The 15,332-nt window shown below is 47.3% G+C and overlaps 1 protein-coding gene across 5 annotated transcripts in view; it reads right to left on the reverse strand.

The window, feature by feature from the left end:
• MARK3 (microtubule affinity regulating kinase 3) overlaps positions 1 to 15,332 on the reverse strand; it is an 84,628-nt gene that overhangs the window by 46,885 nt on the left and 22,411 nt on the right. For all 5 annotated transcript variants that reach the window (XM_045287710.1, XM_045287712.1, XM_004698810.4 and 2 more), the window contains exons 2-3: positions 11,818 to 12,009; positions 6,459 to 6,512 (exon numbers count right to left, since the gene is read on the reverse strand). In XM_045287710.1, coding sequence (XP_045143645.1) covers positions 6,459 to 6,512; positions 11,818 to 12,009 — 246 coding nt within the window. The remainder of the gene's footprint in view (positions 1 to 6,458; positions 6,513 to 11,817; positions 12,010 to 15,332) is intronic.

The raw sequence follows: 15,332 nt of genomic DNA on the forward strand, positions 1-15,332 counted from the left end.
AGTGAGTGAGATTGAGAGAGTGAGGCAGTGAGTGAGAGTGAAACAGTGAGTAAGTGAGAGTGAGTCAGTGAGTGAGTGAGACAGTGAGTGAGTGAGAGTGAGGCATTGAGTAAGACAGTGAGTGAGTGAGACAGTGAGTGTGAGTCAGTGAGTGGGTGAGTCAGTGAGTGAGAGTGAGACAGTGAGTCAGTGATTGAGTGAGACAGTCAAGAAAGTATTCTTGCATTGAGGGAGTACTTGAGTGGAGGCCCAATGTCCTGCTACCTTAATACTAAACCTATAAATTATGCACATAGATCTATTTCCCCATCCTCTTATATAAATATATTTGCATATGCACATGCCTTTATCTAGACCTCTATAAATGGCCTTTGACTCCCAGCTCTTTCCTCTATTTCCCTTGACTTTCCTCCTGTCCCACCATCATGCACAGTCCCCACCTGGGTTTCAACAATCCCTCTTGGTTACATTACCCTTGATCATGCCCTACACCAAGCCTCCCACACCCTTCTCACCACCAATTTGGATCACGTGTTGTTCCCTTGGCCCTGGCTCTGTTAACACCACTACCTTTCCCCCCACTTCCCCCTCTTCCATATCCCCCCAGGATTGTCGGTCCCGTTGTTTTCTCCTCCAGATTATTCATACAGCCTATCTTATTTAGACAGACCTGCGGAGATAATAACATGCACAAAAACAAGACGGAACAATAATATATAACACAACAACAAACGAATGACATCACAACAAAACAAAACACAACAAGAAAGAAAAGCTTGTAGTTAGTTCAAGGATTGTTTGTTGGCCTTTAGGAGTGTTTTCTAATCCAGTCTGTTGGGGCATCATGCCCTGGCCCCAAAGTCCACCTTCAGCATTCCGTGGGGACCTCGCCGCTCCATTCCCTTGCTGTTCTGTTGCACCCCCTTAGTGTTCTGCCTCGGTGTGGTGGGATCAGATCGGGTTCAATTCTCACCCTGTGTCTCTGGTGTTGTCCCCACCATTTGGATTTTTATAATCAAATATTTCAAAATCAGATTAAGAAATCCTTCTAGCCCCCTTAAACCCAAGATTCTGGGGGCCAACATTCCCACGAGCCAGTGAATTCAGTGTGGAAGAACCCATGGGGTACTCCCAGATACCTCCAGATGGCCAGTGCTGTGACTGAGCCCCCCTGGATGGGGTATGGAGAGCCGTGGGGAGAGGGGAGCTATGTATTCAGGTTCTAATACCAGCTTTATCACTGACTGAGCAAGTGATCTGCTCTGCAGGGCTGTGGTGGTGTGGACAAAGCATGCACAGTTCTCGTGGGGTCTCTACCTGGTTCACCATCTGAGTGATGCCTGGATGACATGAGGCAGGAAGGCAACTAGTCAGGAGCAGGGCCTGGCATGGGATGCTCAGCTACTCTATGGCCATTTACTGATTCTCCCCTGAAATCTAACCTGTGTCCAGTCCCTGACTTTCTACAAATGGGTCCACTCTGTGCTCTATGTTTTAGCCCACTGCAGATAGATGGGCTTTTTAAAAATAGTATGATAAATCATTGGAACAACTGAAAACAAAGTCTAATGTTCCCATTCATAACTCACAATCTACTTTTAACATCCAGCTACATGATTTCCTGCCAAAACAAAAATAAGCCCGGCATAGATAAAGTTCACTTTAAGAAGCAACAACACGGAAGCTCAATTTTTTTGTATTTCCACATCTTCTGAAGTCTAAAATTAATGAAGCTTGTATTTTTAGTATTTATAGTCTAAGTATGTAGACTCCACAAGGGCCCGTCATTTCACGTGAAACAAACTGTTGGGATTGAGGGAAAGCTGCTCTGCTGTGGGAGCCTTCCTCCGACTTACCACTGAGTCCCAGGAAGAAAAGGAATGCTGCCTCTGATGTCATATGCCCACCCCTTGGAGAAATCCTTGGAGGACCCAACCCGATCCGATCCAGGAGGCATATCTGAACGTGAGCCCTGGGCTGCAATAGCAGGACTGCCATCTACACCTTCCTTCGCTCCTGGCCTGAACTATCAGCCTTTTAAGACATCAATCTAAGACCAGGAGAGGGAAGAGGGCGGTAACAAGAGAGTTAAGACAGACAAGTAGAGGTGAAGTTTCCTTAAGAAGAGCCCCCAACACCCTGTGTCTCTCCACGAAAGGGAACGAGGTCTCTGGTGCGGTGGCCATGGAGTCAGTTCACCTCCCAGCGGCCCTACAGGATGGAGGAGACCTGTCCAAGAGCTTTACAGGGGCTGACAGAGACCCTCCCAGGGAATGAGCGCACACACAGCAGGTGGGATGGGCCCTGTGGGGAAGGGGTGACATCTCTAACACAGGCAGGTTACCTCAGGAAATGAAGTGCTCTGGGGGTCACTGAGGAGGGCCCTCACAATCACCAGGCCCACCCAGCCTGGGGCAGCAAAGGTCTGTGGTGTGGGGCCCCAGTAGCCCAGCATGGCAGCAGTCACGTCCCTGCACTGCCTGCTTGGCCTCTGGCCAGCCCAGCGGGGATTCTCGGGGCAGTGCGCAAGATGGCATCTGCAGCAGCAGAAATGGCAGCTGGCCGTGGCTAAGACTTGTGGTGGTGGGAGCAGACTTCCCCAACAAAGACCCGACAAAACCAGCTCTGGTCAAAGCCTCCGGTGCCTGGCTGGCCATCTCCTGTGTATGCTGCACACATGGGGTTCAATGCCTCTGCTTTGTATTCCTTTGGCAAGTCTGATGAAAATTCTAAAACCTCGGATTTTTTCCTTCTCTCATAGAAGCCTAGACCAGCGGCTCTCAACCTGTGGGATGCGACCCCTTTGAGGGGTGTGTGTGTGTCGAACAACCCTTTCACAGGGGTTGCCTGATTCATAACAGCAGCAAAATTACAGTTATGAAGTAGCAATGAAAATAATTTTATGGTTGGGGGCTCACCACAACATGAGGAACTGTATTAAGGGTCACAGCATTAGGAAAGTTGAGAACTACTGGCCTAGACTCAAGAACAACAGCTCAAGCAGACAACGGCACAAATGTTTTCTACTGAGTCACCAGGACCAACTGGATTCTTTACCACAGGGCCTTGTCTCCTCTGGAATATTCTGAGACAGCAGCTAACTATAAGTGACAGCTAGTATATTCATGCCTATTACTCAAGAATAGGGCAGAAAATGACTACATGCACTTGCGCAGGAATCAAATCAATTCCTGTTAAGAAAAGGAAATTACACTTAAGTACAAAATGCACTAGGCCTACCATGAGAGTGATTCCTGTGGGTAGTCAAAGAGACTAAGGGTATTCACTCTGAAGAAGGGAAGATCAAGAAAACTCAAAGTAGCATCCTCCAAGGACTGGTGGGTCTGGCGGGAAATATTTAACTTTAGGGCGCCACATGGCAGAATCGAGAACAGAGGCATACAAGTTTCTGGGCGAGAGGTGTCAGTACAGAGCCAAACTGTCTAACAACTAGAGCTGCCCAAGAGGGCCCACAATGTGCAGGAGGGGCGTGCCTTTACCCCTGGATATGTTCAAGACTAAGCCATACTGTGGAGTGTGATCAAGAGGGAGCAGACCCTGCGGGAGGGCACATCATCTTGCTGAAATAGGTTACCAGTGGAAAGGAGGGAAAACTCCAGGAGACAGAGTGACACAGGGCTACAACAACAGGCTCCAGCACAAGACCGACTGGGCAGGATTTTGCTCTGTTGAACATGGGGTCTTGTGAATCAGTATCAGCACGATGGCACCCAACCGGTGGAACTGACTTACCAACATAAACACATGTTGTCAGTCAAGTGTTTCATTTACATGGTACAATTTTCTGCTTTTTAATTAAATGGCTCCTGTCTTGTCTAAGGAAAAGAGAGCAAGTTTGAACTGACTGTGCCAACTACATGGTGATGTGAAGTTTCTACCACTTACACACTGGCTCCCAAACATCAGAGAGCAGCCTCGGCCTCCTGGTCCTCCAACTGGCCTGACGGGCAGTCTCCTTTTCCCTCCAATCAGCAAGGACCACACCAAGTACTGTACCGCTCCTCAGTGCCCCCGCACCCCCCCCCCACCAGACATGGGCTCCAGGCAACTGAGCCAGGCCCTTCCCCTCCTGGTGGGGCTCACATTCCAGCACCTTTGCCCACAAGAGTCAGCCAGGTCTGCCTGACACAGAACAGTAACATTGTGACACACGTCTCAAGCCCAAGCCTCTGCCCTGCTGATCTTTTCCAGCACCACATGGCAGTGTGCTACAACCTCAGGAAAGCTGCTCCCCGCAGAATACCAGCGCCACAATGGAGAACTACAGGGCTGGACTGGCTCAGGTGTACCACGCACTGCCTCAGTGCTTACCTATAAGTGCCACCTTTGGGGTGCATCACACTTGAAGTACCCACCAAGACATGTCCACTGTTCGGCTGTGAGACACCAAAAGGAGCCCAGGTGCAAATGTGCACGACCGCCCGTCTGCTGAGCAGATGAACCACTGTACACTCAGCAGACAATGGAGAACAATCCATAACCTCTAATAAGGGTAACAGCAGCAATTTAAGAAACAGAAACAAAGTAGTAGAGAGAGGAAGGAGGAAGGCAGGATGGAAGAAAATAGGCTTCAACCAACTAGAGAGAACTCTGTGATGAAATCCTCCTGGACCACCCCAGGGATGGCAGTGGCACACAGCTATGCACAGATAATGGCAGAGCTGTGACACCACAGCCCATGGCACTATGTCCTTGACAAGCTTACACACACATGGGGCCTCTGCAGTTGTGAGCACCAAACTTTGGTGACCCCTCATTCTCTTACTGGCACTAAGCTCTGAGGTAAGGAAAGCAAGGGAGGCAGGTTCCTCTTTTTAGATCTGTCCCATGATCACCTTGAGAAGCCCTGGGGCTCACTGAAATACTGCCCACCTCACTCCCACCCACCGAGACCATCACTCCAGTTATGGTGGTCTCCGTGGGAAGCACCAGGCCTTAGATCTTGAGACCTCGGAGCAGTGCACTGCTTTTCTTTTTACAGCTCCGTTGTGAGCAGTGTTTCATTAGCATTCACATCTACCCTGAGAAGATAGCATCGCCATCTTACAAAAGGTTCAGGAAAACTAAGTGACTTGCTCAAGGTCAAGTGAAGTATTTCCTAAGTGGTAGAGTCAGGACTTAATTCAGACTTCCTATTGGCAGTTTCATGTCTCTGCCCCACAACTGCTCTATCAGAGCTAGAATAAAAAAATAATAGGTAGAAATCCGTATAAAACCATGAAGTGCCCTTTGCAACTGCCATCGAGGCGATTCTAACAGCAACTCTATAGGGCTTCTGAGGCAGTCATCTTCCTGGAAGCAGAGATGGCTCCACCTTTGTCCCATGCAGCAGCTAGCAGATTTGCACTGCTGACCTTGTAGTTAGCAGCCCAGCCCACTGCCCCTACACCACCAGGGTTCCTTATGAAGTACTAGCAGGGTCTTGGCACTAAGACCACACATTGTCGACGGCTGCTCCCACCTCACCTACCAGGTCAGCCTTAGGCAATTTCATTTCTATGCATCACAGGCACCAGGGTTTCAGAAGTGCCCTGTCCAGTCTAAAGGTACCGGAGCTAAGAACGTCTGAAGTCAGATGTGACCACAGGCAGTATTGCTTTCCAGTGGGTTTTAGTGCTCCTCTCACTCTGCTTGACATGCATCTCATTCTGTACCTGGGTGTGTTCTGATACGAGCCCAAACTGAACATCCACTGCCATCAAGTCCTTTGTGACTCGCAGTGGCCCTGGTACAGAGCTCCTGGGCTTGGTACACCTTGAATGGAGCAGATGGCTATAGCTTTCTCCAATGGAGGCGGGTGGGTTTGAACTGCCAACCTCTTGGTAAGCAGTTCAACACTTATCCAAAAGCCCCACAGAGTTAAAGAGACCAAGGTGCTGATTTTACAGAGCTCCGTGTTACCCATCAAAAAGATGTAAAAATCTCCAGAATACCAATTACACAAAGGTTCTATTTTTATTTAAGTCCTCCAGCTGCACACAATGTAAGTGTGCAGCCTCCAGTCCAACTGAGGGTTTTGAGGGCTCATGAGGCTGTGACCTTCTGGAGAGTCGCCACTAGGACTGTCTCCCAAAGGGCCTCAGAAGGTTCCAAAAGTCAACCATGAGAGCTCTACATTCACCCTCCTTTCTACCACAGTATCACAAGTAAGCTGCATTCACCTGAGGAACACTAAGCTTTACTGTGCTGGACCATTGGCTCGGTTACGACTCAGGGGAGCCTAGAGGACAGAGGAGAACCATCGGGGTTTCCAGGGCTGTCACGTTCACGGAAGCCACCTACACAGTTTCCTTCCCAGAGCAGCTATAGGCTCAAACCACTGACCCTTCACTAAACCAAACAATAGAAATCATAAAAGTATTTAATGAACAAATTAGAATGGAATTAGTGCTGAGAATGATTTCAAAATACTGGCTAATGGATACCAAAAATCTTACCTTTTGTAGACTTGTTGGATTCAACTGAGTTTTGTCAATTATTTTTATTGCGACCTACAAAAAAAATCAAATGAATAAATATTCATGGATTTAAAGAAGTTGGCAATAGTTTTGTAAACCCCAGACATGTTGGTTTATTAAAAATCAAACAAATCAACCAAGACCTCGAAAGTGATCAACTCACATGGAGCACTGCAAGGAAGGAATCTGTGCCAAGAAAGGGTGTCAGGAGCTTCTATCTCTAGTTACTTATGAACAAGAGAAAGAATTCCTCCCAAAACGTGTGAATGTCCTCTTCAGGTAGGTTATTTCAGAACACATCTACAGCCCATGGTGACACCGACTTGCTACTTCCCCATCTCGACTCAGAGGGCAGACCCTAGCTTTCTGCAGCTCAGATGAGTCTCTGGGTGTATGAACATATGAGTTGGTAATGAATCTGAAAACTTAAAAAAAACAGAGTCCTTCATGGTTAGAGCAGGCAAAGGGTGTGGTGTCAGACCATGGGGGGAAGCTCAGTGATGTGTGGACACAGAACAATGTGCCTGGAAAGGACTGAGTGCCCATGCAGTCACTAGGCTCAGGAGAGAAGGAGGTGCCAGAGCTTCCAGCCACATGCATTTCTCTTTCTCAGTGAGCCCAGCTTGTCTCACCTCTAATAAAGGGGCCAGCCTGACCTCACCTGGCCACCTGTTGCTGGTATGTCAAACTCGGCATTTCTAGGAACAGGAGGCATGAGTGGGCAAAGCTGGTGAGGAGGGAATCTCCACATCACTGTTCTCAGAAACTGTCTCCTAACACTCTTACTGACAGTCCTTCAGAGCTCTGCCTTACAATTGGCCTTATCATTTAATATTTACTGTCTTAGAAATGAAAACAAACTCATAAGGCCAAGCCCCTCCCAAGTTAACAGTGTCACCTGGACAGGACACTCCTGTGGGTGGCCATGGCCATCCCCATGCACATGAGAAGGGAGGAGGTGCTGTCCTACCAGTACAACAGTCCTAACAGCTTTGTCGCTACAGACCCCTCAAGGGTCTCAGGAAACCTCTGAGGGTCCCTGAGCCACTCATCGCAGCAGGCACTGAACCTCCACTGAAAACACATAAGCACATCGGACAACGCAGGGCTAGTTCTGTGTCTTCCCAGCCTGCTGACTGGCCAGGGAGCAGTGGAAGGAAGGACTGGCCCCAAAGGGGAAGGAAACAGCCCAAAGGGAAAGAAGCAAAGCAGGGGAGGGCTGGGGTGATTTCGTGTGTGCCCTCAGAAAGCTAAGTCAGACTTGTGTCCCTGCAGAGCTGCAGGATGCGGACTGGAGCACTACAGGACCCCTTCGGGAGGTGATGTCCTCAGTGCCAGTCCAGGTCCAGTCTTGATGCTCACAGGAGCACAGCGGCAGTGGCCAATGGGGACCAGGGCCTGGGATGTCAACAAGGGGAACCAAGCATATCAGGGCGTGGGCAGAAACAGGATTTCGGTGTTCTCACAGATCCAACCCTTCTCTTTTGTAGCTGTACCACATGGACAGCACAGAAATCTCTGCAGCACATTACCCTCTGCCAGGGGCCAGCCGCTGTGTCCCCAGCTCCTCATCCTGGCCCAGCGGCCCAGGCTCACTCTCCTCCTCAGTCACAAGGTTCAATTGGACAGCCCACAGCTTCTGGACCCACGCGACACTTCTCTCCACCCCGCGCTCTCTCAGCAGCTGACATCAGTCCGGCCACACTCAGTATGCACCAATGACCCACCAGCATATAAGCACATACCATGACAGGGGAGCGGCTGGGGGCCGGTGCCTCAGTGCCCCGCCCCCCCAAGCCACAATGAGAGGAGGGTGACACTCTCTGAGATGGAGACTGGACAGTAGACTACCCACCTCCAGACCATGGGGTTTCTGGGAGCAGGAGGATTCTAAGAGCAAAGCAGAAGTGGCCTGCCACTGCCCTGACAGTTTGGGGAGATTCCATTTACTCACTTTGGTGCCAGGAGCCCAGCGGAGAGTCTCAGAGCAGAGGGTGGTTCATGCTAGAAGCCCTCACATCTCTCCCAACCCTCACCAAGCCCTGTCGGCTCACCCCGGTGTCAGAGCATCATCGGCTCACACTCACCCTCCATGCTTCAGCACCCACACATGCGCAAGGGGCAGGCGAAGGAAGCACAGTCCCTTGAAGGGAGGAAGGACTGGAGAACAGGATAAAGCTAAAGTCGTCTCCCAGCTGAGACAAACTAAACCTGCCAACAAAGAGGTAAGCGTGCCACAGCATGGCATGGAGAAGGGAAGGCAGACTGGCATGGTACAAGCTTGCCCTGGACGCAGCAACGGCAACATGCTTGCCATGGGAACACATGCCCAGGTCTATAGTTAACCATCTGAGCACTTTCTCTGTGTATATGCTGTTTCCTCAAGAAAAATGTTTATTTTTTTAAAAACTGATGACTTTAAACATAACAAGGCCTACAATGTGGGAAAAAGGGAACAGCCAATAAGCAGCCAAAACAAAAGCAAGCTCGATGGCTGGCAGGAGAACCAGAGGTGCTGTATCAAAGACTCAAGTGGCTGCCTTGGGAGATGGCAGGGCGAGATTTGTAACGGGCCTCAATCCCGTAAGCCATGGGACATGCAACCTGAATAAAAACAACCAGATAAAATGGTTCCCGCCTCATCTTGAAGACATTTGGGAAAAGACAGCAGACAGATCACATGCACTTATCTCTTCTCCCATCTGACAACCAGAACGACAAGTGATGTCGGTGGTCTGTCACTTGTGCAGGATATGGCAGCTGAGCCTAAAACATGCTTGTTAGAAGAGTCCTATCCAGGAAAACTCATCTGTCTAGAAAACCGAATGCTGGGCTTGTCCAAACCGGTGGCCATCCTTCCTCCTACCCAGAGGTGACCAAGCTGGGCACTGGCCTATGACCCTTCCTCTCCAGGGTACACAGGGGCTACCTTGGCGGTTCAAGGCCCTACACTCTTAAGGAAAAAAAATTAATTGGTATATAATTAACTTGTCATAGAATTTAATAGTTTAATAGATGGAATTTAATAGTTCCATCACATTAAGAAGAGTTGTGCAATCATGACCACAATCAACTTTGGAACCTTTTCTTCCTTCCTATCTCTAATCTTGCTGCCTCCCCATTTTCCTCCAACTGCCTGTCCAAGCCTCCAGGTAATTATTAATCTAGTTGTTACCTTCAGTAGGGTCCCACTCTTGAATATATAAATGGAAAATAAAAGACCACCAGACATCTAAGGAAATTCAAGGATTTTTTCCCCCCTAATGGCCCGCCTCCACACATTTGTTCCAAAGGAAAATTACAAGCAATAGTTAAGTTACTTAATATGTTTCAGAGTGGTAGTTACCATAATAGTGCATACCCCCCCAGAAATCCTCTCAAGTCCCCAACTAAACCAGTTCTGACCACTGCATTGTTCTCATACAGCATATGTGAGTCACCCAATTTGCAAAAACATGCAGATAATACGCGAGTCATGTGTGTTAGAGGTGAATTCCCATGGATTTAAATGCCATACAAAGCCCTCAATCACACCACAGTGGTGACACGAACAGCAGAGGGGAGGTGACACTCCATGTTCACTGAGCTGGGAGTGAGCAAGGGTGTGAGAGGCCCACCTCCACCTGTGCTGGGCGTGAAAGCGGGGATTGGGCTTTTCCCACAGGCCTGCCCGTCTTCACAGGCGTCTACTTGTAGGCAACGAAGGTTAAAGCCATGTAGTCAGCAAGATGACAAGCTGCCTCACAAATCACTCTGGAACAAGGCCAAAACAAACATGTACTCCAGTAAAGTATACAATTACTCCATATTGTAAAAATACTTAATTTTTAAAACAGAGGGCACTTTCCTGGGGGTGGAGGGAAAATCACATCCTTATTATACATTTTATTATGTAATTAAGACAAGCCACCCATGCCTTTTTTGATGGGAGTAGGAAATATTAAAGTGTCTCTGACAAAGTAAATAGACTTTAGACAGAACCTCCTTCAATTAAAACATTTTTCCAAATGTAGGCATCTTAAATATTCAGAATGGAGGATAAATAACACTTCTAGCTGGTGTTTCTCAAAGTGTGCGGCCCCCTAGAAGGGTCCTGAGACCCTACCTTTTAGGGTGTCATGAGGTCACAACTATTCCCAAGGCAGCAGCAGGACACTACTCACCTATTCCCACCAGCTTGCTACTTGCACAGACTGCACAAAACAAAATGTGGGTGAGATGTCGTTACCTGAGCAGCAAGCAAACTAACTTAGAGCAGTCATGACGTCCTTTGCTGCCACACAAGTTTGAAAAAAAGCCAGCTGCACCTAAGTCAAAATTAATATTGAGCCCTGAACACATGGGCATTGAGACCAACTGATTTGAATTTAAGAGAATAAAAACTCACGAACGTGTTTGTAGAGTCTACACTGCCCCACCCTGTAACACACTACCACCTCAGGAAGCAGAGTCAGCAAAAAGGGAAACCTTTGATAGCCTATGCAATCACAAGGTGTTGAAGGGATCAGGTATAAGACATCATCAGAACAAAAAATCTTACCATAGTGAATGATGGGGGAGTGCGGAGTGGAGACCCAAAGCCCATTAGTAGGCCACTGGAGATCCCCTTGCAGAGGGGTCTCGGGGAGGAAACGAGCCAGTCAGGGTGCGATGTAACAATGATGAAAAATACAACTTTCCTCTAGTTCCTAAATGCTTGCTCCCCGCCCCTACTATCATGATACGAATTCTACCTTGCAAGTCTGGCTAGACCAGAGCATGTACACTGGTACAGATAGGAAATGGAAATACAGGGAATCCAGGGCGAATGATCCCTACAGGACCAGTGGAGTGAGTGGCGATACTGGGAGGGCAGCGGGAGAGTGGGTTGGAAAGAGGGAACCGATTACAAAGAACTACATGTGACCTCCTCCCTGGGGGACAGACAACCGAAAAGTGGGTGAAGGGAGACGTCGGACAGGGCAAGATATGACAAAATAACAATTTATAAATTATCAAGGGCTCCTGAGGGAGGGGGGAGCGGGGAGGGAGGGGAAAAATGAGGACCTAATGTCGGGGGCTTAAGTGGAGAGGAAATGTTTTGAGAATGATGAGGGTAATGAATGTACAAATGCCCTTTACACAACTGATGTATGTATGGATTGTAATAAGAGTTGTAGGAGTCCCTAATAAAATGATTAAAAATAATAATAATAATAATGGACTACAGGTGATGCGGTTCTGTTTCTCGTAAAAAGATTACTTCACTTAGAAATGAGCCCAAGTATAAACATTCTCATCCTTCTTCTCACGTGACACGGCACAGTGTCACAACAAAATAAGCATAACTTGTATTTACCTCTCTGCCTGTAAGGATATGTCTTGCCAACTTCACTTTTGCAAAATTCCCCTTGCCGATTGTTTTCAGCAGTCTGTAGTTTCCAATGTGAGGCTGCTCGTCCGCACAGGACGCTGTGGAATTCCGACAGCGCGCTCCAGAGCGCCCAGCTCGAGAGCTGACTTCTTGGCGGCCATCGCCATGAGATGTGTGCTAGGAGACAACATGCACAAAGACATGGAAGTGAGGGAACAGAGGACACCAGCCTCCCCTTGAAGAAACAACATCATTTTTCCTCAACATTTTATTGTATTTCAGATAACAGTTTACACAGCACATTGATTTTCCATTCAATAATTGACAAATTGTACCATGACACTGGTTGAAATCTCTGCAAAACAAACCACCACTGTAATTGTAATATAAATACATCTGACACTTGTAATTTAATAGGGAAACAACAGGGAGAAGAAAACGATCAAGTGTCAAGGAAGTAGTTTACACCTGTGGCTGTCACATGAAGTGGGCGGAGCAGCACTGCCATACACCCGGAAGGACTGAACTTCTCCAAGGCTATGGCTGCACACACCACCACACAGGGTTCTTACTGCTCTTGGGAAGGCAGCCAAACTAAACCCTGATGGCTCACACAAGGCCACATCATGGTGTAGGAGAAACCCTCATTTCTGTCTACACTGTGCTGCCACAGTACCTCAAGTGGAGATGCTAATGAAACAGACTGGAAAGAGAAAAAAAAGAAACAGACTGACCCTCGATGAACATTTGATGACTTACACACGCCCGGAGCCCTGTTTAAACACCAACACACCAGACGAGAGGCACAGACACTGCCAACTCCTTTATTCCTTTCTGTACTCCAATTTATGGTCCAGGAAAGCAGACCCTGTTTCTCAGTCTCTCTACCTATCAATAAAAATGACCCTGATTTTTCACTATAAAGTTTAGAAGCAACTTTGTAGATACAGAGAAAAAAGGAAAAACAAATCTTTAAAAAGTAAAAGCTTAAGAAATTATGCCATTAACCCAGAATCTCCTGGGAAATCCTCATCGGCTTCCTGGGGTTCCACATCCTAAGTTGTTGCCAGGTGTGGGAGTACCAGGTGGAAACTATCACTGTTTTATTCAATTACAACATAATGCTTTGTTCATTACAACAATTCTATTTTTTTCCTTTTTTTTTTTTTGAATCGTTTTATTAGGGGCTCATACAACTCATCACAATCCATACATAAATCATCAAATGTGTAAAGCACATTTGTACAATCATTGCCCTCATCATTCTCAAAACATTTCCTCTCCACTTAAGCCTCTGGCATCAGGTCCTCATTTTTTCCCCTCCCTCCCCATTCCCCTCTCCTTCATGAACACTTGATAATTTATAAATTATTTTGTCATATCCTGCCCTGTCCGACGTCTCCCTTCACCCATTTTTCTGTTGTCTGTCCCCCAGGGAGGAGGTCACATGTAGATCCTTGTAATCAGTTCCCTTTCCAATCCATCCTCCTTCTACCCTCCCAGTCTTGCCACTCACACCACTGGTCCTGAAGGGATCATCCGCCCTGGATTCCCCGTGTTTCCGGTTCCTATCTGTACCAGTGTACATCCTCTGGTATAGCCAGACTTGCCAGGTAGAATTGGGATCATAATAGTGTGGGGAGGTGGGGGTGGGGGAGAGCATTTAGGAACTACAGGAAAATTGTGTTTCATCATTGCTACATCGCACCCTGACTGCCTAGTCTCCTCCACGAGACCCTTCTGTAAGGGGATGTCCAGTGGCCTACAAATGGGCTTTGGGTCTCCACTCTGGCTTCCCCCCCTCATTCACTATAAGATTTTTTGCTTTGATGATGCCTGATAACTGATCCCTTCGACACCTCATGATCGCACAGGCTGGTGTGCTTCTTCCATGTGGGCTTGGTTGCTTCTGAGCTAGATGGCCGCTTGTTTACCTTCAAGTCTTTAAGACCCCAGACGCTTTATCTTTTGATAGCTGGGCACCATCAGCTTTCTTCACATTTGCTTATTCACCGGCTTTGTCTTCAGTGGTTGTGTTGGGTAGGTGAGCACCATAGAATGCCAATGTTTTAAAATTATTTTTATGTTTATTTTAGTGATTATAGGTTTCTGAAAAAAAGTTACAAATCTAAGCTAGCTGCAGCATTGCTCCTAAAAACAAAAATGGTTCTAATTTCCAAATTAGAACTTCCGGATCAAGAAAAAAAGACTAAAACAATTATGGCCACCAAGCTGTAACTTTAAGCTTTACACAAAACTGGCCCCCTTTGTACACAAGGTTCATGCCACTGCAAGGGCACATTTTATTTTCCAGGTGCACAGGCATGTGGTTTTAAAAGAATTGTGGTGATGTTTGCTATGCTTATTTCCAAACCAGATTTTAATTCCACCAGTATGTATATTTCATGAAAAAAGGGGGGAGGCAATAATTGACTTTTTAGATTTTATAAGAGGGGTTAACACGTTGTTGTTGTCAGAGGCCATGGAGTCAGCTCTAGCACACAGTGATCTTTCATAGAACACAAAGACACACTGCCCAGTCCTGCCTCATCTTCAAAATCACGGCTAAACCAGACCCCGTTATCTGTGCTACTATGCTGTAACTCAGCTCCCTGGTTTCTGCTGGCCCTTGTCCAGGTACGAGGTCTTTCTCTAGCTATTGGTCTCTCCTGACGATATGTCCAAACCAAGAGAGTTCATGTCTCTCCATCCTCGCTCGTGAGCATTCGTGTCTGTACTCTGTCCACCACAGGGTCGTTCATTCTTCTGCAGTCTGTGGCATAGTCCATATTCCTCACCAACATCCTAATCCACTGTGTCAGTTCTTTCATGGTCTTCCTTTTGCGTGCAGACAAGGAAACGGAAAAGACCGTGGCTTGAGTTAGGCAGCCCCGAGTCCTCAAAGTGATGTACTTGCTTTTAACTCTTTAAGAAACGGCGTCATTGGCTGCAGATTTGTCTATGCAATACAATCTGACTTCTTGACTGCTACTACCATGGCCATTGATTGCTGATTCAAGAAAAATAAAATGCCTGATATCTTCATTATCTTCGCAATTTATCATGATGTTGCTTACTGGTCAAATTTTAAGGGTTTTCGTTTATGTTCGGCTGCAAGGAACCCTGGGGGCACAGTAGTGACACATTGGGCTGCTAACCGCAAGATCGGCAGTTTGAAATCACCAGTTTTTTCTCTGAGGGATAAAGATGAGGTTTTCTACTGTTGTAAAGTTACCGTTTTGGATACTCACAAGGGTAGCTCTACCCTGTCCCTTTGGGTCACTGTGAGTTGAAATGGACTTGAGGGCAGTGAGTTTGGTCTTGTTTTTTGGTTTTGTTCAGCTGTCATCCACACTGAGGGCGGGTCTTTTACCATCATCAGTAGATGCTTCAAGTCACCTTCATTTTTGGCAAGCAACCTGCCTACCTCAAGGTTTTTACTGAGTCTGCCTCTAATTCTTCACAGAGCCCAGCTTCTCAAATTATTTGTTCAATTTACA

The sequence above is a fragment of the Echinops telfairi genome, unplaced genomic scaffold, assembly GCF_000313985.2.
Source record: "Echinops telfairi isolate 266 unplaced genomic scaffold, ASM31398v2 ScPeMD7_18;HRSCAF=68, whole genome shotgun sequence".
In the NCBI taxonomy this organism is placed as follows: Eukaryota; Metazoa; Chordata; class Mammalia; order Afrosoricida; family Tenrecidae; genus Echinops; species Echinops telfairi.